We start from the raw sequence: 21939 nt of genomic DNA, 5'->3' as shown, positions 1-21939 counted from the left end.
CGACTATGCCACTTCCTGGACAGATGGCATCAGATCACCACAGATCAGTGGGTATTAGCAATCATTGCACAGGGTTACCATCTCAACTTCCTGACTCTCCCTTCCGACTCCCCACCCCTGCAGGCGTGGAGTCTCACGGATCACTCGGTTCTTTTAGAGCAGGAGGCTTCTCTTCTCCTACAGTCAAACGCTATAGAACCCGTTCCTCTCTTTCAACAAGGACAGGGGTTCTATTCCAGGTACTTCCTGATCCCAAAAAAGTCAGGGGGACTTCGTCCCATCCTGGACCTAAGGGCCCTCAACAAGTACCTCCACAAGGAGAAGTTCAAAATGGTGACCCTAGGCTCGTTGCTCCCTCTGCTACAAAGAGGGGACTGGTTATGCTCTCTAGACCTAAAAGACGCATATACCCACATTGCGATAACACAATCTCATCGCAAATACCTCCGTTTCCTAGAAGGCCAAAGTCACTACCAATATCGAGTGCTACCTTTCGGCCTTGCATCCGCACCACGCGTGTTTACCAAGTGCCTCGTGGTGGTTGCAGCATTTCTTCGACAGGAAGGTGTCCACGTCTACCCCTACTTGGACGATTGGTTGATCAGGGCCCCAACCCAGCAATTAGCTCGGTCCTCCCTGACCCTAACAATTCAAACTTTGCTTTCGCTAGGTTTTCTAATCAATTACGAAAAATCCTGCGTAGTCCCATCTCAAACCTTATCCTTCATTGGGGCAGACTTGGACACTTTACAGGCAAAAGCCTTCCTTCCTCATCAACGGGTCCAGACCATAGTGTCCCTAGTTCGCCAGCTGCGCTCTCAACACACAGCCACAGCTCGCCAACTCCTGGTTCTTCTTGGACACATGGCCTCCTCAGTTTATGTGACTCTCACAGCCCGCTTAGCCATGAGAGTCACACAATGGACTCTGAGACTACAATGGACTCAAGCTATTCAGCCTCTGTCCTCCATAGTCCACATCTCCAACACCCTTCGTCTCTCTCTTGCATGGTGGATGAATCCGTTCAACCTCTTACAGGGCTTACCCTTTCTTCCACCAGATCCTCAGGTAATTCTCACCACCGATGCTTCCAACATCGGTTGGGGTGCCCATGTAAACGATCTGCAAACTCAAGGGCGCTGGTCACGAGAGGAAGCCAAACACCAGATAAATTTCCTGGAGCTCCGAGCGATCCGCTACGCTCTCAGGACTTTTCAAGATTGCCTTTCAAATCAAGCAATCTTAATTCAGACAGACAACCAGGTGGCCATGTGGTACATAAACAAGCAGGGAGGCACAGGTTCCTTCCTTCTGTGTCAGGAAGCTGCGCAGATCTGGGCAGAAGCCCTCTCCCGCTCCATGTACCTCAGGGCCACCTATCTGCCGGGAGAAGACAATATATTGGCAGACCAGCTGAGCCGTGTCTTCCAACCACACGAGTGGTCACTCAATCCTTTGGTAGCGACCTCTCTGTTTCACAAGTGGGGTTATCCCCACATATACCTCTTTGCGTCCCCTCAAAACCACAAAGTGGACAATTACTGCTCTCTCATTCGGAGCCAGCACTCTCGGCCGAGGGATGCATTCTCCCTCACTTGGACAATGGGTCTGCTTTATGCATTCCCTCCACTTCCTCTTCTGTCGAGGACTCTCGTGAAGCTCCGCCAGGACAGGGGAACCATGATCCTGATAGCACCGCACTGGCCTCGCCAAGTGTGGTTTCCCATACTCCAGGATCTCTCCATCCGCAGGCACATTCCTCTGGGAAAGGACCCGCATCTCCTCACTCAAAACGACGGATGCCTCCTCCATCCCAACCTCCAAGCCTTGTCCCTGACGGCATGGATGTTGAAAGGTTAGCCCTTCAGCCTTTCAACCTTTCAGATTCAGTTTCTCGTGTCCTGATAGCTTCACGAAAGCCTTCAACAAGAAAATCTTACTCATACAAATGGAAAAGGTACACGTCATGGTGCACTTTTCAGTCCCTTGATCCCCTTTCCTGTCCAATCTCTAAATTCTTGGACTATTTATGGCATCTATCAGAATCCGGTCTAAAGACCTCTTCTATAAGGATGCATGTCAGTGCGGTAGCCGCCTTCCATAAAGGTATCGGGGGTGTCCCTATCTCAGTACAACCCCTGGTAACACGCTTTCTTAAAGGCTTGCTCCATTTGAAGCCACCCTTACGTCCTCCGGCCCCATCTTGGGACCTTAATCTGGTTCTTGGTCGTCTAATGAAACCACCTTTCGAACCTCTGCACTCCTGTGAATTAAAATATCTCACATGGAAAGTGTTATTCCTTTTGGCTATCACTTCAGCTCGCAGGGTTAGTGAACTACAGGTCCTAGTTACCTATCCGCCTTACACTAAGCTCCTGCAGGACCGGGCGGTACTCCGCACTCACCCTAAATTTTTACCTAAGGTAGTTTCGGAGTTTCATATCAATCAATCCATCATACTACCTATCTTCTTTCCCAGGCCCCACTCCAACTCCGGGGAACAGACTCTGCATACCTTAGACTGTAAACGAGCTCTAGCTTTTTATCTAGACCGTACAATTTCTCACAGGAAGAGCACTCAGTTATTCGTCTCTTTCCATCCTAACAAGTTAGGACAACCTGTGGGTAAGCAGGCTCTTTCCTCCTGGTTGGCGGACTGCATTTCTTTTTGCTATGAGCAAGCTGGCATTCCTTTCCAAGACCGTGTTAAAGCACACTCTGTGAGGGCCATGGCGACTTCAGTAGCACACCTTCGATCGGTGCCGCTTCCTGACATCTGCAAGGCTGCAACCTGGAGTTCCCTCCACACCTTTGCAGCCCACTATTGTTTGGATAAAGCTGGAAGACAGGATTCCATCTTCGGCCTATCTGTCTTGCGTAACCTTTTTCCAACTTGATGTACCAACACCCTTCCACCTTCCCGGTAGGGTGCGGATGTCCTTTACCAAATTCCACCCCAGTTGTTGTGCCTGTTGCACGTTGTTGGGTGCATTTGGTGCAAGTCAGGACATCCTCAGCTCGGTACTCACCCATTTGTGAGGACAACCATCCTGCTTGTCCTGTGAGAAAGAAAATGTTGCTTACCTGATGTAACAGGTGTTCTCACAGGACTGCAGGATGTTAGTCCTCACGAAACCCGCCCGCCACCCCGCGGTGTTGGGTTCGTTTATTTACTTTTTCGGCACTGCCTGTAGCTATAAAAACAAGACTGAAGGGAGACCCCTGCTGGCTGCAGGGTTAGTGCCGTGCTGGGCATGCCCAGTAGGGGCCAGTCAAAGTTCTGGAAACTTTGACAGAAGTTTTCCGTGGTTGGGCTCCATCCTCGATGTCACCCATTTGTGAGGACTAACATCCTGCTGTCCTGTGAGAACACCTGTTACATCAGGTAAGCAACATTTGCTATCCCCTAATGATAGGAACATCAGTGATTTCTATGTTTTGCCGATCTAAGTTGGCATTATCAGTTTCAAGCCTTGTTGTTTGGCCTGGCTAAGGTAGTGGTGTCTCTGCACAGGGAGAGTTTTCTGGTCCATTCAAAGCTGGACAACTGGTTGATTTGGGCCAAGAGTGCAGTAGAGGTTCAATTGGCATTTTGCAAGGTGATCCACCTCCTTCAAGAGCTGGGATGGATAGTAAACTTAGCCAAAAGCAGTCTACAGGCCACACTAACCCTGGAATACCTTGGACTGAGATTCAATATGTCTTGGGGCAGGGTGTTCTGCCAGAGCAACATATGTGAAAGTTGGAACCTCAGGTACAATCCTTGAGATTGGCTATTTGTCCAATGGTGTGAAATTATTTACAGGTCTTGGGGTCAATGGCGGCAGTGTTGAAGGTGGTACCCTGGGAAAGGGAGCATTTGTGGCTGCTTCAGCAGGTTCTGCTGTCGTGGTGGAATCTGAAGTCACAGGAATATACTGTGAGACTATCCTTGCCACTGGAAGTGAGCACAAAGTTGCAATGGTGATTGCAGAGGGAACACCCCACGAGAGGGGCAGCCTTAGAGACCCTGGAATGGTTGGTGCTAAGAATGGATGTGTGCCTACTGGGTTGAGGGCTCACTGTCAAGAGTTGAAAGTGCAAGATTGGTGGCATGATGAGGAGCAGCAGTGGATCATCAATCAGTTGGAAGCTCATGCGGTTCACTTGGCATGCCTATGGTTCGCTGAACGGCTGACAGGACGAGCTGTAAGGGTGTCCATACTGCTCTGAGCTAGGAAGTTTTCTTCATTTCTGGCTTATACTAGGGTTTGGAGAGTGTTTGAAAGTTGATATGGGGTGAGAGTATCACCCTCTCAGAGTGGAAATACCGCTAATTCTGGAATTTCTGCAGGAAGAATTAATTAAGGGTCTGGCCCTAAACACCTTGAAGGTTCAGGTTGCAGCACTGGCATGTTATGGGGTGAGAGTGTCACCCTCTCAGAGTGGAAATACCGCTAATTCTGGAATTTCTGCAGGAAGAATTAATTAAGGATCTGGCCCTAAAAACCTTGAAGGTTCAGGTTGCAGCACTGGCATGTCATAGAGGTCATATTAATGGTAGACCTTTGTTCTCCCATCCAGATGTTTCTCGATTTTTGAAAAGAGTCAAACGTCTACATCCTCCTTTGTGTCTGCCAGTGCCACTTGATGTTGAGATTTTTGTTGAGCTTCACTTTTCGGTCATTGCGAAATCTTCCCTTGCATTTACTTCCCTTGCAAACATTTTTCCTGGTTGCCAAATGTTCAGTGAGGTGCATTTCTGAGCTGCAAGCTCCTTCTTGCTGTGAGCATTTTCTGGCAGGGCAGGGCTATGTCAATGACATCAGCAAATCAGTTGTCTCCATCTCCATCTGCTGGTAGGCGTGCATAACCCACCGGTGTGGATTAGCCTGCCTTCCTTAGAGGAAAGGAAATTATCAGGTAAGAAGTAATTTCACCTTGCTTGAGAGTAAAACTTTGGTACCCAGTTCTAACCAAAATGTCAAACAGAACCACACATTCTCCAGAGCCAGTTAGTGCAGCCTGAAAGTTGTCTAGACTGGACCTCATTAAATATACTGCTTACTAATGACAAAATCCTGCATATTCCTGGATAATTAGAAGAAAAATGGAATGGACTCAACTTCAGTCTGTTCCTTCTATCTCAAAACTGATCTTTGTTTTTTCAAGGTTAAAAAATATGAGAGAACATGTTATGTGCAATATTTCCAAATGCAGACTCTTCGATTTGCACACTAGTTTCTCCTGTTTGTGAGAGGTATGGCCAGTTTAGAACCCTGAGCTATTATCTCAGAGCATCTGCCCTTTAGGGAATGAAATTAGGTAAATGAGATTACAGCTTGAGGTTTGGTTTCAGCAGCATTAAGGTTTGTTGTTTTTTTTCCTCAGATTGGGGATGTGCTAAAGGAATATACAAAGACCTTGGAAAAAATCTCCTATCTCATGCCCCATGATGTGTGCAGGTTAATACATAAAGAAGCGATGGTAAGATGTAAGCGTTCTGATTATGTAAAACTGAGTAGAAGATGGGGGGGGGGGGGGGGCGTATGGCAGGGGTGATTACTACAAATAAGCAACTTCAGCACTGTCATCATAGAACACAGGATATATTTATTCTAAAGTAGGAATTGTGATTCCCCAGCTCAGTGACCATGTGATATGGTGTAATGACCATCAGCTATCTGTATCAACCCTGCCCTGCAGAACCTGTACATTAATTGAAATAGCTTCTCAATTAGGAGTTAAGGTAGGAAGGACGATAGGGACTATTTTGTACCTTTATTCCTGTAGCTGAAAGATATTCTCATAAACTGAATACTCTGTTTAGATTTTAGCATATTTATCTTTTTTGGGCTAGAGGGGACTTCTGTTTATTGAGTTTTACACACATGATGTAATATGCATTTGAAAACAATAAACACATTACAGTATTACAAAAGTGATTAAAAATAAATTAAATGTGATTAAGAATTAGCATCTGAAGCTGTGCTCTCTAAATAAAAAAACTATATGTGCATTAAACTGTTATTTAAACATTTCACTCAAATCCATTGTGAATATATTTTTTTGCATAAAAGATATCTCTTACATTAATCTAATACAGCATATTATAAACCCTCATCCCTTCCCTTCCCACCACATTATGTAGTCCTGGAGTTGCATCCCAGTCTAGTAATAGCTCCCATATTAACCAATAGTTCTTCTGTCAACATTTTTATGTGTTGTGTTTTTCAAGAACTGAAATCTATCTTAGTTCCTGTAGCTACCTGTTGATGGACAATGAGGTTAATTTGTTTCCAATTTACAGCAGGGCATTTGTAAACTGAAAGCATAAGCCTTACTATAGAATATTTCATTGGTCCAGATTAGATGTGATTTGCAATATTATAATTATTTTTAGTGGGATCTGCTTGTGACATAAACAGCTTCTAAAGCAAGTGTTGGCGTTCCAAACTTTTTAAATATCTCTACATGACCAGATTATATGTAGATAGTCTCCCTGATTTATTTTACATTTTGGTTGTACTGAAGAGTAAGATAAGGAGATTCTCCTAGGTCAAGCAGGATGGTAGACCTCACAGATGGGTAACATCAACAGAGGGAGCCCGGCACGGAAAACTTTTGTCAAAGTTTCTAGAAACTTTGATTAGCACACTGAGCATGCCCAGCATGCCACTATCCACGCGTCCATGCGGGGTCCCCTTCAGTCTCATTTTTTCCACGGTGTTAGTTGCCTCACAGTTTTGGAGCTCTGCTCTTCAAAGTTTTTCTTATTCAGAATTTCTTGTTTTTTTCAGTATCAGGTCCCCCTTCTATGATCGATGCCCCTCAGCGGTGTAGTATTTTTTCTCTTTTTGCCTCCTTGCAGTTGATTCTCGACGTTGTTGCTTCTAGGGTGCTGCCAGACATCAACCACTTGCCGGTTATTTTTCATGGCATTGTCTGGTTTTCAGCGGTGCCCCCAGTACCCATGGACCATGTCGATTACTGAAGTCTGCATCCTTTGCCTGGGGGCATTGCACAATGTCCAAGGGTGTCAGCTGCGCGATCAGATGACCTCAAAAGGCCATCATGCTCAGCTGGACAAAATGGAGAAGCTTTTGATTCTAAAGTCTACTCCATCCACACCAGCATCAGGGACGTCGACACCTGGGGCTGAGGGGAGCCCTTAGATACCTTATTTATTTATTTATTTATTTATTTATTTAATGTATTTATTTATTTTTGGATTTTATATACTGGATGTTCCTGTATAATATACATATCACACCGGTTTACAAGGAAGAAAACTATCGCCTCGTTGGCGGTTTACATTGAACAGTTAAACAATTAACAATTAATACTTATTTGCTGAACAATTAACAAAACATGAAGGCGCAGGGAGGAACTTAGTGGAATTTACAGTAAACAGAGATATGATTATTTACATTTCAATAGTGAACTCTTCAGGAACTTGATGCAGGGGGCTGGGGGACAACGACTAAGCTGAACCTTGTCCCTCTCTACAACCCCGGCAGGATTGTCCTGAGAAAGACGAGCCGGTGATAGGCCCTCCCTGTCGCCAACACTCTCAAAGCATCGGGATCTTCAGTGTCCTTGGTGCCGGGGAAAGACTGGGCCGAGCATCGAGGGAAATGCTGAAAGCACCGTCACCGGTTGCCATCGGCACATGGCTCTGGATCCTGTGCAGCATCGGCAGCTGCCGTGCTGCCACCGAAGTGACCCTGTGGTGCGGAGGCCCCATCCTCCAATAAACCCGGGAGTCCCAGGCGTTCCCCACCAATATCGGTGCCGGGCACCGAGCCTCCTCGGAGTTCTGAGGAAGCTCGGTGACGCCTCTTCTCCCTTCATCAGTCCTGGCTTCCCCTGACTTCCAGGAGGAGTTGGAACACAGAGTAAAGAGTACGGTGCTCTGAGGCCTTTAGGGCATCAAACTGCCCCTAGCACCAGCCCCCATACTTGTGCTGGACCCTGCGCTTTCTCTGTTGGCATCCCTGCTAGAGCATCTGGATGTCCTTCTCTGTTTCCTTCCAACGTAACCAGTGCCCGGGGTACCTTCGGTACCCCAGCAGCCACCAATACCCTCTTCCAGAGTGTTTCCTGTTATCGGGTCTTCCAAGGAGAAATATATGCTGCAGCCACCAGCACCCTCGGGTCCTTTGGTCCCATGGCCATTGTTCCCTGAGCCCGTGCCTGGGGCTTTGGGAACCTCCCTACCATCAATGCCTTTGCTGCCCTCGGTACCCTCAGTGCCCAAGCCAAGTGGCTTTGATAGGGCCCACATGAGCAGGCCCCCTAGGGAACTTAGCGAGGCGGAGGGCCTCTTTGACCCCTGGGGAGATGATACTTTGGACTCCTCTTCTAAGGACTCCAGTGACCTCCTCTTGGAGCCTTCACCACTGGATGAGAGACACAGGTCTCCACCAGAAGACCTCTCCTTTGCGGGATTTGTCCGGGCCATGGCCAAAGCCATTCCCTTCTAACTCCTCACAGAGGAGGACGCTCGACACAAGATGCTGGAAGTTCTTCAGTTTGTCGATGTGCGGGTGAGGGGTGGGGCCAGCTGCAGAGCATCGGTGGCATCTCCCTCGAGGAGGGAGGCCGCGGGAAGGGCCTAGCAAGGCCTGAATGGAGTGCTGCGGTCCCCGGAGCTGTTTTGAGGTGAGGGAAGTGGCCAGTTGCGGACCTCCGCAGGCCAGAACTACAGCAGTACCCCGAGGCTTAGCAGGGTAGTCAAAATGAAACTGGCGAAGAAGAGTCTTATCCAGAATGTTGGAGGCCGGCTCCAAAGTATTCTCCTCAGGGCCATACCTCTCCCAGGAAAGAAGATACTCCCATCGTCTGTGATAGAAACGGACGTCTAATACCTCTTTTACTTGATAAATGATGTCCTCCTCAGCTGAAGGTTTGGTGGATTCAGGGGGTTTGTTGTGGAAAGCTGACAAGACCAAAGGCTTGAGTAAAGACACGTGGAAGACATTATGAATCTTTAATGTGGACGGGAGACGTAGACGGTAGGAAACAGCGCCTACTTGCTCTGTTATGGCGCACGGTCCGATGTACTTAGGAGCCAGGTGCATGGAGGGGATCCGTAAGTGAATGTTCTTGGTGCTCAACCACACCTTATCTCCGGGGAGAAATACAGGAGCAGGGCGTCGCAGTTTGCTTGTTTTTTTGCGGTAGCAGATGTCTGTCATAATTTCTCCTGAGTTGACCTCCAAAGATCACGTAACTGTCGAGCTGTGAGTTGCGCTGCCAGAGACGGAACCATCAGAGGCAAGGGTAGAGGAGGTCGGAGTTGTTTCCCGTATACCAATTGGAAGGGGGACATATTGGTGGCAGAATGTCGATGGTGGTTATAGGAAAATTCTGCCCACGGCAGTAAAGACACCCAGTCATTTTGTTCGTGCCCTACAAAGGCTCGAAGTAACGCTTTTAAAGTTCGGTTTGTACGTTCCGCTTGGCCGTTGCCTTGTGGGTGAAAGGCCGTGGTAAAGTCTAATTTGACCCCAAACCTTTTGCAGAGCGCTCTCCAGTATTTGGCCGTGAACTGCGAACCTCTGTCTGAGACAACATGGAGGGGGAGTCCACTGAGGGGGAGTCCACTGAGACGAAAGATATGCTGAGTGAAGAGTTGCACAAGTTCGGGCACGGTCGGCAGCTTGGTTAGAGACACAAAGTGAGCCATTTTCGAAATTCTATCAACCGTGACCCATATCACGGTTTTCTCTTCTGAGGGTGGGAAGTCCACTATGAAGTCTGTGGACAGATGGGTCCACGGCTCTGTTGGAATGGGTAACGGTTGGAGGAGACCCCAGGGAAGGCCAGGCAAGGGTTTTTGTCGAGCACAAATAGGACAGGAACTGACATATAGACGAACGTCCTTCTTTACCTGAGGCTACCAGTAGTATTCGGTCAACAGTTCCAAGGTCCGAGTGACTCCAGAATGACCTGCGGTCTAAGAGTCGTGAGCCCATGATAATACTTTCTTGCGCAGGCGAGCCAGCACTACTGTCTTACCCATGGGAACCGCCTGTGAAGCTGCAAGGAAGACCTTGGCAGGGTCTAGGATGTATTGAGTTGGATTGGGGGTATCCTCAGTTTCATTAGTGCGAGAGAGGGTGTCTGCCCAAACGTTCTTAAATGCTGGTCTGTAGCGGAGGAGAAAGTTGAACCGGCTAAAAAACAGGGACCATCGAGCTTGTTGTGGGTTGAGGCATTGAGCTCAGCACAGAAACTCTAGGTTCTTGTGATCTCTATAGACAATAACAGGATGTTGGGCGCCTTCTAGCCACTGACGCCATTCTTCAAATGCCAGCTTAATGGCCAACAGCTCCTTATCCCCTATACCGTAATTCTTCTCGGCGGGTGAGAACTTCCAAGAGAAGTAGGAGCATGGCAAGGATTTGCCTTTACTGGATATTTGGCTTAGGTCCACTCCTACCGCAAGGTCCGATGCATCAACCTCCACAATAAATTGACGCTGTGGGTCTGGATGATTTATTTTTATTTATTTATTTTGTGTTTTTCTATACCGGCATTTGCGATAGGTATCACATCATGCCAGTTTACAATTAACAAAGGGGTGTCAAAAGAAGATACAATAAAAATATTAACAGGTGCTGAACTAAAAGTTGCAGTTACAATAAAACAGGGAAATACACAACTGGGAGCAGAGAAAAGGAGATAGGAATTTAACAGAAAGAACAAAATTTACAAAATTTTGGTATTTACTAAATTATGGAATTTTCCAATGTTATTGTTTACCGTGTTAAGGTAAAGTCTGAGAGTCTGTTAATGGTGAGTTAAGGTTCAGTTGGGGTCTGGAAAGGCTTTCTTAAATAACTACGTTTTGAGTCTTTTCCTGAATGTTAAGGCTCTGCAATGCTTCCTTGGGTGGAGGCATACGTCCCGAAGAAAGGCTGTCTTCAGCTCCTGGAAGGCACTTTGCACCGCTGGAGACCAATAGAAACATAGAAACATAGAAATGACGGCAGAAGAAGACCGAATGGCCCATCCAGTCTGCCCAGCAAGCCTCACACATTTTTTCTCTCATTCTTATCTGTTACTCTTAGCTCCTTGTTCTATTCCCCTTCCACCCCCACCATTAATGTAGAGAGCAGTGATGGAGCTGCATGCAAGTGAAATATCTAGCTTGATTAGTTAGGGGTAGTAGGGGCAGTAACCGCCGCGATAAGCAAGCTACACCCATGCTTATTTGTTTTACCTAGACTATGTTGTACAGCTCTTGTTGGTTTTTTTTTTTCTTCTCCCCTGCTGTAGAAGCAGAGAGCCATGCTGGATATGCATTGAAAGTGAAGTATCAGGCACATTTGGTTGGGGTAGTAACCGCCGTAACAAGCCAGCTACTCCTCGCTTTGTGATTGCGAATCCTTTTTTTTCTTCACCCCTGTCGTTGAAGCTATGCAGGATATGCGTGAAGCATCAGTTTTTTGTTTTTGTTTTTGTTTTTTTTTTTTTTCCCCCTGCCGTTGAAGCAGAGAGCTATGCTGGAAATGCGTGATGTATCAGTCTTTCTCCCATGCCGATGCAGCAGAGAACCATGCTGGATATGCATGGAAAGTGAAGTATCAGGCACATTTGGTTTGGGGTAGTAACTGCCGTAACAAGCCAGCTACTCCCCGCGTTTTGAGTGTGAACCCTTTTTCTTCTCCTTTGCCGTTGTAGCAGAGAGCTCTGCTGGATGTGTGAAGTATCAGTTATTCTTCTCCCCTGTCATTGAAGCAGAGAGCTATGCTGTATATGCATTGAAAGTGAAGTATCAGGCATATTTGGTTTGGGGTAGTAACCGCCGTAACAAGCCAGCTACTCCCCTCTTTATGAGTGCAAATCCTTTTTTTCCATTACCTCTTGCTGTTGAAGCTTAGAGCGATGTAGGAGTCACAGTAAGCATGTGTATGTTTATTTAATAAGGGTATTGTGTCAATAGCCATCATTCTGGCGAGTCACCCACTCTTCATTGGCGGCCTCTTGACTTTATGGATCCGCAGTGTTTATCCCACGCCCCTTTGAAGTCTTTCACAGTTCTGGTCTTCACCACTTCCTCCGGAAGGGCATTCCAGGCATCCACCACCCTCTCCGTGAAGAAATACTTCCTGACATTGGTTCTGAATCTTCCTCCCTGGAGCCTCAAATCGTGACCCCTGGTTCTGCTGATTATTTTCCTACGGAAGAGGTTTGTCGTTGTTTTTGGATCATTAAAACCTTTCAAGTATCTGAAAGTCTGTATCATATCACCTCTGCTCCTCCTCTCCTCCAGGGTGTACATATTTAGATTCTTCAATCTCTCCTCGTACGTCATCCTATGAAGATCCTCCACCTTCCTGGTCGCCCTTCTCTGTACTGCTTCCATCTTGTCTTTGTCTTTTTGTAGATACGGTCTCCAGAACTGAACACAGTACTCCAGGTGAGGCCTCACCAAGGACCTGTACAAGGGAATAATCACTTCCCTTTTCTTACTTGATATTCCTCTCTCTATGCAGCCCAGCATTCTTCTGGCTTTTGCTATCGCCTTGTCACATTGTTTCGCTGTCTTCACATCATTAGACACTATCACCCCAAGGTCCCTCTCCTGCTCCGTGCACATCAGCCTTTCCCCCCCCATTGAGTACAGTTCATTCGGATTTCCACTCCCCATATGCATGACTTTGCACTTCTTGGCATTGAATCTCAGCTGCCATATCTTCGACCACTCTTCCAGTTTCCTTAGATCCCGTCTCATTCTCTCCACTCCTTCCGGCGTGTCCACTCTGTTGCAGATCTTAGTGTCATCCGCAAAAAGACAAACCTTACCTTCTATCCCGTCTGCAATGTCGCTCACAAAGATATTGAACAGGACCGGTCCCAACACCGATCCTTGCGGCACACCACTTAAAACCGCTCTCTCTTCAGAGAAGGCTCCATTTACCATCACACATTGTTTTCTGTCCGTCAACCAATTTGCAATCCAGGTCACCACATCGGCACTCACTCCCAAGCTTCTCGTTTTATTCACCAGTCTCCTGTGCGGAACCGTATCAAAAGCTTTGCTGAAATCCAAGTAGATGACATCTAGTGCTCTTCCTTGATCCAATTCCTTGGTTACCCAGTCAAAAAAGTCAATCAAATTTGTCTGACAGGATCTTCCCCTGGTGAATCCATGCTGCCTCTGGTCCATCAATTCTCCAGACTGTAGATAGTTGACTATTCTCTCTTTCAGCAGTGACTCCATTACTTTTCCCACCACTGAAGTGAGGCTAACCGGTCTGTAGTTGCCTGCCTCTTCCCTGTTCCCACTCTTGTGAAGCGGGACCACCACCGCTCTTCTCCAATCACTCGGCACCACTCCCGTTTCTAGGGATCTATTGAACAGGTCACACAGCGGACCCGCCAGAACATCTCTGAGCTCCCTCAATATCCTTGGATGAATCCCATCAGGCCCCATGGCTTTGTCCACTTTCAGGTTCTTTAGTTCTTCCCACACATTTTCTACTGTAAAAGGATTTTCATCTATTCCCCTTCCCTCCAGTTTCTTGTTGTTTAGAGATGGTCCTTCTCCAGGGTCTTCTTTAGTGAACACAGAGCTGAAGTATTCGTTTAATATTTCTGCCATTTCTTCGTCTCTCTCTACACATTGATCATTACCACCTTTCAATTTCACTATACCACTTTGGACCTTTCTCTTTTCGCTGATGTATCTGAAGAATGTTTTGTCACCATTTTTTATCTCCTTGGCAATCCTCTCTTCCGCTTGACTCTTTGCCAACTTGATTAATTTCTTTGTCTCCCTCAGTTGATACAAATATTCTTCTTTGTGCTCCTCCCTTTGGGATCCTTTATATTTCTTGAATGCTGTTCTTTTAGCTTTAATTTTGTCAGCCACCTCCATTGAGAACCAGATAGGTTTCAGTTTTCTTTTGCTTTTCTTTACATTTCTAACATATAGAGCAGTTGCCTTGGTGATTGCTCCTTTTAGATTGGTCCACTGCTGATCCACATCTCTCTCGTTCTCCCATCCTTTAAGTTCTTCCTCCAGGTAGTTCCCCATTTCCTCAAAGTCTGTGTTTTTGAACTGTAAAACTCGGGTCTTTGTGGTTCTTTTCCCTATTATTTTAGTGATATTAAACCATACCGTTTGATGATCACTGCTGCTGAGGTGGGCGCCCACCTGGACATCTGAGACATTATCTGCATTAGTGAGCACTAAGTCGAGTATAGCTCCTTCTCTCGTGGGTTCCAACACCATTTGGCATCTGCTCCTTTCTTGGTAAGGGCGGTGAGCGGGGCTACCATCTAGGAGTAATGCGGTATAAACTGGCGGTAAAAGTTGGCGAACCCAAGGAAGCATTGCAGAGCCTTAACCCCCACTGGTCAAGGCCATTCCTTGATAGCCGCTACTTTATCTGGATCCATGTGAAAGCCCGTGGAAGACACAATATATCCAAGGAAGGGCAGGGATTCTTGGTCAAACTGGCACTTCTCCAATTTGGCAAAGAGACGGTTGTCTCGAAGTTTTTGTAGCACTTGTCGAATGTTCAGACAGTGCGTGGCCAGATCCTTGGAATAGATCAGTTCAACGTCTAGATATACTATGACGGAAGTGTGCAACATATCCCTTAACACTTCATTCATTAGGTTCTGGAAAACCGCAGGGGCATTGCATAAGCCGAATGGCATGACTAGGTACTCATAATGCCCATCTCTCATGTTAAGAACATAAGAAATTGCCATGCTGGGTCAGACCAAGGGTCCATCAAGCCCAGCATCCTGTTTCCAACAGAGGCCAAACCAGGCCACAAGAACCTGGCAATTACCCAAACACCAAGAACTTCCCATGCCACTGATGCAATTAATAGCAGTGGCTATTCCCTAAGTAAACTTGATTAATAGCAGTTAATGAACTTCTCTTCCAAGAACTTATCCAAACCTTTTTTGAACCCAGCTACACTAACTGCACTAACCACATCCTCTGGCAACAAATTCCAGAGCTTTATTGTGCGTTGAGTGAAAAAGAATTTTCTCCGATTAGTCTTAAATGTGCTACTTGCTAACTTCATGGAATGCCCCCTAGTCCTTCTATTATTCGAAAGTGTAAATAACTGAGTCACATCTACTCGTTCAAGACCTCTCATGATCTTAAAGACCTCTATTATATTTCCCTCAGCCGTCTCTTCTCCAAGCTGAAAAGCCCTAGCCTCTTCAGCCTTTCCTCATAGGGGAGCTGTTCCATCCCCTTTATCATTTTGGTTGCCCTTCTCTGTACCTTCTCCATTGCAACTATATCTTTTTTGAGATACGGCGACCAGAATTGTACACAGTATTCAAGGTGTGGTCTCACCATGGAGCGATATAGAGGCATTATGACATTTTCCGTTTTATTAACCATTCCCTTCCTAATAATTCCTAACATTCTATTTACTTTTTTGACTGCTGCAGCACACTGAGCCGACGATTTCAATGTATTATCTACTATGACGCCTAGATCTCTTTCTTGGGTGGTAGCTCCTAATATGGAACCTAACATCGTGTAACTACAGTAAGGCTTATTTTTCCCTATATGCAACACCTTGCACTTGTCCACATTAAATTTCATCTGCCATTTGGATGCCCAATCTTCCAGTCTTGCAAGGTCCTCCTGTAATGTATCACAGTCTGTTTGTGATTTAACTACTCTGAATAATTTTGTATCATCCGCAAATTTGATAACCTCACTAGTCGTATTCCTTTCCAGATCATTTATATATATATTGAAAAGCACCGGCCCAAGTACAGATCCCTGAGGCACTCCACTGTTTACCCTTTTCCACTGAGAAAATTGACCATTTAGTCCTGCTCTCTGTTTCCTGTCTTTTAACCAGTTTGTAATCCACGAAAGGATGTCGCCTCCTATTCCATGACTTTTTAGTTTTCGTAGAAGCCTCTCATGAGGGACTTTGTCAAATGCCTTCTGAAAATCCAAATACACTACATCTACCGGTTCACCTTTATCCACATGTTTATTAACCCCTTCAAAAAAATGAAGCAGGTTTGTTAGGCAAGACTTCCCTTGGGTAAATCCGTGTTGACTGTGTTCCATTAAATCATGTCTTTCTATATGCTCTACAATTTTGATCTTGAGGATAGTTTCCACTATTTTGCCCGGCACTGAAGTTAGGCTCACTGGTCTATAGTTACCCGGATCGCCCCTGGAGCCTTTTTTAAATATTGGGGTTACATTGGCCACCCTCCAGTCTTCAGGTAGAATGGATGATTTTAATGATAGGTTACAAATTTTAACTAATAGGTCAGAAATTTCATTTTTTAGTTCCTTTAGTATCCTAGGATGCATACCATCCGGTCCAGGTGACTTGCTACTCTTTAGTTTGTCAATCTGGCCTACTACATCTTCCAGGTTGACAGTGATTTCGTTCAGTTCGTCTGACTCATCACCCCTGAAAACCATCTCTGGAACTGGTATCTCCCCAACATCCTCATTAGTAAACACGGAAGCAAAAAATTCATTTAGTCTTTCTGCAATGGCCGTATCTTCCCTAAGAGCCCCTTTAAACCCCTCGGTCATCTAATGGTCCAACCGACTCCCTCACAGGGACAATGTTGAACGCGGTTTTCCACTCATCACCGGGTTGTATCCTCACTAGGTTATTCGCACCCCGGAGGTCCAGATCCTTGCAGCCGGTCTAGAAGTTCGGGAATCAATGGCAAAGGATATCTGCCGCATTGTGTGATGGCGTTGAGGCCACGGTAATCTATACGGGGTCTGAAGGACCCAGCTTTCTTCGCAACAAAGAAGAATCCGGCTCCGGCAGGAGAAGTAGAAGGCCAGATGAAGCCCCACTCTAAATTCTCCTGAATGTAACTGGACATGGCTCGAATCTCCGGAAGTGACAAGGGGTATACCAGCCCTTTGGGAGGTGTGGTGCCAGGCACCAAGTTTATGGCACAATCAAAGGGCCGATGTTCAGGGAGAAGCTTGGCCTTCTCCTCGAGAAGACATCTAGATAATCCAGGTAGTATGGCGGAACAGCCACTGGCGTGGTCAGAAGTGGCACACTGGGCCGAGGAATTGTCGCCAGGCAGGAGGTGAAACAGGATGAACTCCAAGATGCGATTTGAAGGGTATCCCAGCGGATGACTGGGGAGTGCTTCTGAAGCCAAGGCAAGCCCAAGATAATAGGGTGAATGGATCTCTCCAGTATAAGAAACAAAATTTTTTCAGTGTGTAGGAGACTGTACGTAAAGTCAAGGGCTTAGTGCTGGTGGAAATACTCCCCGGGAGGGGGGTGCCGTGAATCGAAGAAACTCGGAATGGAGGAAATCGGGGTTGTACGGCAAGCTGTAACTGCTGAACGAGATCGGCGAGGATGAAATTCCCTCCAGCTCCTGAGTCAACCAAAGCCAGCGTGTCGAAAGCACCTCCAGGGAATTCAAGGGTAACTGGTACAGTACATTGGGAAGCGGAATTAGTGTTACCTAGGGTCAGCTCCCCGATGATACCTTGGTTCTGGCGTTTCCCGGCCGCTCACCACATTGGGCAAGGAAGTGTCCCTTGTTGCCACAGTATAGGCACAGGCCTAGAGAGCGTCGTCATCTCCTTTCTTCTTGGAAAAGGGAACCCATTCTAACTGCATGGGTTCCGCCCCTTGGTTACTGGAAGAAGCGGAGGAGGAGGACAAAGGTCGAGAAGACGTAGATCCCAGGTTACCTGGTCTACGACCTGATCTCCCCTCACGGAACCATTGTTGGAGTCGACAGTCGACCCTTCCTGCCAGATCGGTCATGCTGTCTAGGTCGTCCAGAAGGTCCCTTGCTGCTAGCTCGTCCTTGAGACGTGAAGACAATCCCTCCAAGAAAATTCTGTAAAGGCTGTCATCCCTCCAGTCCAGCTCGGTGGCCAGTGTGCGGAACTCGACCACGTATTCAGCAAGGGAACGAGAGCCCTGGCATAATTGGAGTAACTCGGCAACTGCTGTGGATTTGTGGGCAGGCTCATTGAAGATGTGTCGGAATGTGGACACGAACTGTTGCAGGTTTCCAAGAATGGGATCGTTACGTTCCCATAATGGAGAGGCCCAGGCCAGAGCCTTCCCATCTAGCGAAGACACGATGTAGCTGGTTTTAACCAAGTCAGTCGGAAATGAGAAGGCAGTAATGTGAAACGTATGAAGCATTGATTGAGGAACCCACGGCATTTTTTCGCTTCCCCTGTGTATCTGGGCAGCACAGGCAGTTGTGTGGAGGCCGCAGGTCCGGGACTAGGCATGGAAACCAGAGCAGGAGGCACTGCCGAAGGCGCGGCTTTCAAACAGTTGGCCAGCCTCTCCACTGTCGCCGTCAGGGCATCTAGGCAGTGCTGCTGCTGTTGCAGCTGCTGGGCAATTCTGAGAATGGCCTGTAGGCCGGCCAAGTCTGCCGGGTCCATGGCCTTGCAAACTGTTGGATTCGTGGACCCTTGAGCCGACTAGAACTGATGATGGCGCACCGTGGGAAGGCCCACAGTGGAGGTTGTAGCCTGGAGGTGGTCCAAACTAGGAGACCAGCCGAATCTTCACCAATGGAAGCCCAAGGTCCCCCCCAGGAGGAGCCCATGAGGACCCAAGCCGCTTGGACTTATGTGCGGTCTCCTGAGAACGAGTATCCGAAGAGTAGTCCCGGAAGACAGAGGCGAGGAGAATCTGGAACCAGGAGGCCAACCGGAACTTCACCACTGGAAGCCTGAGGTCCCCCCAGGAGGGGCCCGTGAGGACCCGAGCCACTTGGACTGAGGCGAGGCCTCCTGGACGGAGCAGTCCAGAGGACAAAGAGCAGGAAGAAGAACAAACCAGGATTCTAGGCAGGCAGCTGACAGCAGAGACTGAAGATGAACCGAGGTTGAGACAGGCAGCGAGCAGGATACCAGAGGACGAGCCGAAGTCAGAAGCCAGAGGACGAGCCGGAGTCAGAAGCCAGAGGACTGTCCGAAGAGCTGGAAGGGGAACAAGGCAGGAACAGCAACTAGCACACTCCAAGGAGTAAACCTCGTTGCAAGGCAAGAAATGGAGCTAGTTGCAGGGTTAAGAACCCTGAGTGCGTCTGACGTCATCCCCAGGGTGGTGCTGAATTCCCGTGCTGGTCCCTTTAAATGCTGAACCCCTGCGTGCACACACGCCTAGGGGGCGGGGCCAGCTGCAGAGTATCGGCGGCGTCTCCCTCGACAAGGGAGGCTGCGGGAAGGGCCTAGCGAGGCCTGAATGGAGCGCCGCGGTCCCCGGAGCTGTCTTGAGGTGAGGGAAGTGGCCGGCTGCGGACCTCTGCGGGCCGGAACCACAACAGCTCATTACCAATATCGAGTACTGCTGTTTGGTTTGGCCTCAGCCCCTCGGGTCTTCACCAAGTGCCTGGCAGTGGTGGCGGTGTACTTCAGATATCAAGAGGTACATGTGTTCCCCTTCTTGGTGAATTGGCTGATCAAAAGTGCCTCCCAGCAGGGAACGCTGTGTGCCCTGAATCTGACTATGTGAGTGCTGCGGTCTCTGGGATTTGTCATCAATTACCCAAAGTCGCACCTCTGCCCATCTCGCCGTCTGGACTTTATAGGAGCCAGACTGGACACGAGTCAGGGCAAAGTGATCTTGCCCCACGATTGTGCTCTGGCCCTGCCTGTTGTGGTCCCAGTTGCGGCAGCCGCGACTGGCCCCTTACCTCCTTGGCCCCGGTCCGTCTCCTAGGGTCTGCGGCCTGTTTCGCCGCATCCCCGCGGGGGAGACGCCGCCGAGAAGCCCTACCTGGACGCCTTCTCCCTAGGCGCGCACAATCTGCACTTATGAAGGCCATTTCCCGCCACTGGAAGTTCAGCCCCACCGATGACGTCAGATGCCGCGGCCTATGTAAGGCCACCGCGGAGCCCAGGACTTTGCCTTGCAATGGGGTTCCTTGCGGTTCTCAGTTGCTCCGTGCCCCGGAGTGCACTATTGCGTTAGCGACTCCGTTCCTGCCTGAGACTTGTGTTTTTCCGTGCTCAAGTCTTGCTTTTGTCTGGCATGCTTGCAGTAACCTGTTTTGCTTCAGTTCCAGCTTGGTTCCAGGTTCCAGTAGCCAGTTCTGCCTCAGTTCCTGTCTGGTTCCAGTAGCCAGTTCTGCTTCAGCTCCTGTCTGGTTCCAGTAGCCAGTTCCGCTTCAGTTCCTGTCTGGTTCCAGTAGCCAGTTCTGCCTCAGCTCCTGTCTGGTTCCAGTAGCCAGTTCTGCTTCAGCTCCTGTCTGGTTCCAGTAGCCAGTTCCGCTTCAGCTCCTGTCTGGTTCCAGTAGCCAGTCCTGCCTCAGCTCCTGTCTGGTTCCAGTAGCCAGTTCTGCTCCAGTTTCTGCTTGCTTCAGTCCAAGCCTGCTTCAGTTCCTGCCTGTCACAAGAACCCTGCCTGCCTGCTTCAACTCCAGCTTCAGTTCCTGCCTGTCACCAGAACCTTGCCTGCCTGCTTCAGCTCCAGCTTCAGTTCCTGCCTGTCACCAAAACCCTGCCTGCCTGCTTCAGCTCCAGCTTCAGTGATCGCCTAAGTCCCAGCGGCCGGGCTCCTACGGGCTCCTTCCGGGGGAGTACCGGCTTCCAGGGTGAATCACCTAAGTCCCAGCGGCTGGACTCCTACGGGCTCCTCCCGGGGGAGTACCGGCTTCCAGGGTGAACCTCACCTCCTGCTCCTGCCTGGTATCCGCCTCCCGACCTGTCATACTACAGAGACTATAGTACATCTCTCCCCAGTCTCTCACAGGTCGGCCGAAGGGTCCACTAAACACTTCACTCACAACACTGCCTTCGCTGGTGAGCACAGTGTGCAGCAGTCAGCAGGTTCCTGTCATCTGTTGAGCCACATGGCTGCCTCTGTCCATGTCACTCCATTCACCAGCCTTTGCATGCGAAAAGTGCAATGGACATTACTGTCACAATGGCAGCAGGTATCCCAGGACCTCGAGGCACATGTCTCCATCATGCCACTTCTGCAGGTCTCCCTGTCCTGATGGGAGAACCTTTCCAATCTGGAACAGGGGATCCCGTTTCAGGCTTCCCCACCTTAGGTAGTTCTTACCACCAGGTGGGCTGCCCATGTAGACAACCGCCACACTCAGGGATGGTGGACGGCTTCGGAATCTCTATGCCAGATAAACATCCTGGAGCTTCGGGCGATTCGCTGCACTCTTTGGGTGTTTCAAGACCGCTTGTCCCACAAAGCAGTCCTTATTCGGACAGAGAATCAGGTAGCAATGTGGTACATCAACAAGCAGGGAAGAGGCGGTGCAGATTTGGTCCTGGGCTCTGGAACAGGGAATGTCCCTGCGAACGAGGTATCTAGCCGCATCACTGAACATGGTGGCGGACCGCCTGAGCCATGCATTTCAGCCGCACGAGTGGTCCCTGGATCCAGCAGTGACAGCCCGGATTTTCCACCTGTGGGGAACTCCGGATGTGGATCTCTTTGCCTCCTCGTGGAACTGCAAGGTGAGCAATTTCTATTCCCTGTTCAGGACAGACGGACTTCCAGCGACGGATGCCTTTGCCCGTCATTGGGGCACAGGTCTCTTGTACGCATATCCTCCTCTTCCACTATTCATGAAGACTCTCTTGAAGCTCCAGCAGGACCAGGGGTCCATGATCCTCGTGGCCCCGTACTGGCCCAGGAAAGTTTGGTTTCTACTCCTCCAAGACCTGTAGATCAGAGATCCTATCAATCTGGGGACTGCGCCCGATCTGATAACACAAGATTGGGGCAGGCTGTGCCATCCCAACCTCCACGCTTTAGCCTTAACGGCCTGGACCTGTCTGATGACGTGTCTCAGATGCTGGTTGCTTCCGGGAAGTCTTCCATAAGGAAGTCTTACCATTTGAAGTGGAGAAGGTTTTCCGTCTGCTGCGAAGGAAATGGCTTAGATCCATTCCCCTGCCCCATTCCAAGGTTCTTGGACTATTTGTAGCACCTCTCCGAGGCTGGCTTAAAA

The 21939-nt window shown here is 48.5% G+C and overlaps 1 protein-coding gene across 3 annotated transcripts in view; it reads left to right on the top strand.

The window, feature by feature from the left end:
• The window catches only part of CCDC180 (coiled-coil domain containing 180), a 597826-nt gene that overhangs the window by 110979 nt on the left and 464908 nt on the right, over positions 1 to 21939 (top strand). For all 3 annotated transcript variants that reach the window (XM_029611950.1, XM_029611952.1, XM_029611951.1), the window contains one exon: positions 5371 to 5466. In XM_029611950.1, the coding sequence (XP_029467810.1) occupies positions 5371 to 5466 (96 nt within the window). The remainder of the gene's footprint in view (positions 1 to 5370; positions 5467 to 21939) is intronic.

The sequence above is a fragment of the Rhinatrema bivittatum genome, chromosome 8 (assembly GCF_901001135.1).
Source record: "Rhinatrema bivittatum chromosome 8, aRhiBiv1.1, whole genome shotgun sequence".
Taxonomy (NCBI): domain Eukaryota; kingdom Metazoa; phylum Chordata; class Amphibia; order Gymnophiona; family Rhinatrematidae; genus Rhinatrema; species Rhinatrema bivittatum.
This window is presented reverse-complemented; position numbering and strand designations above follow the sequence as displayed.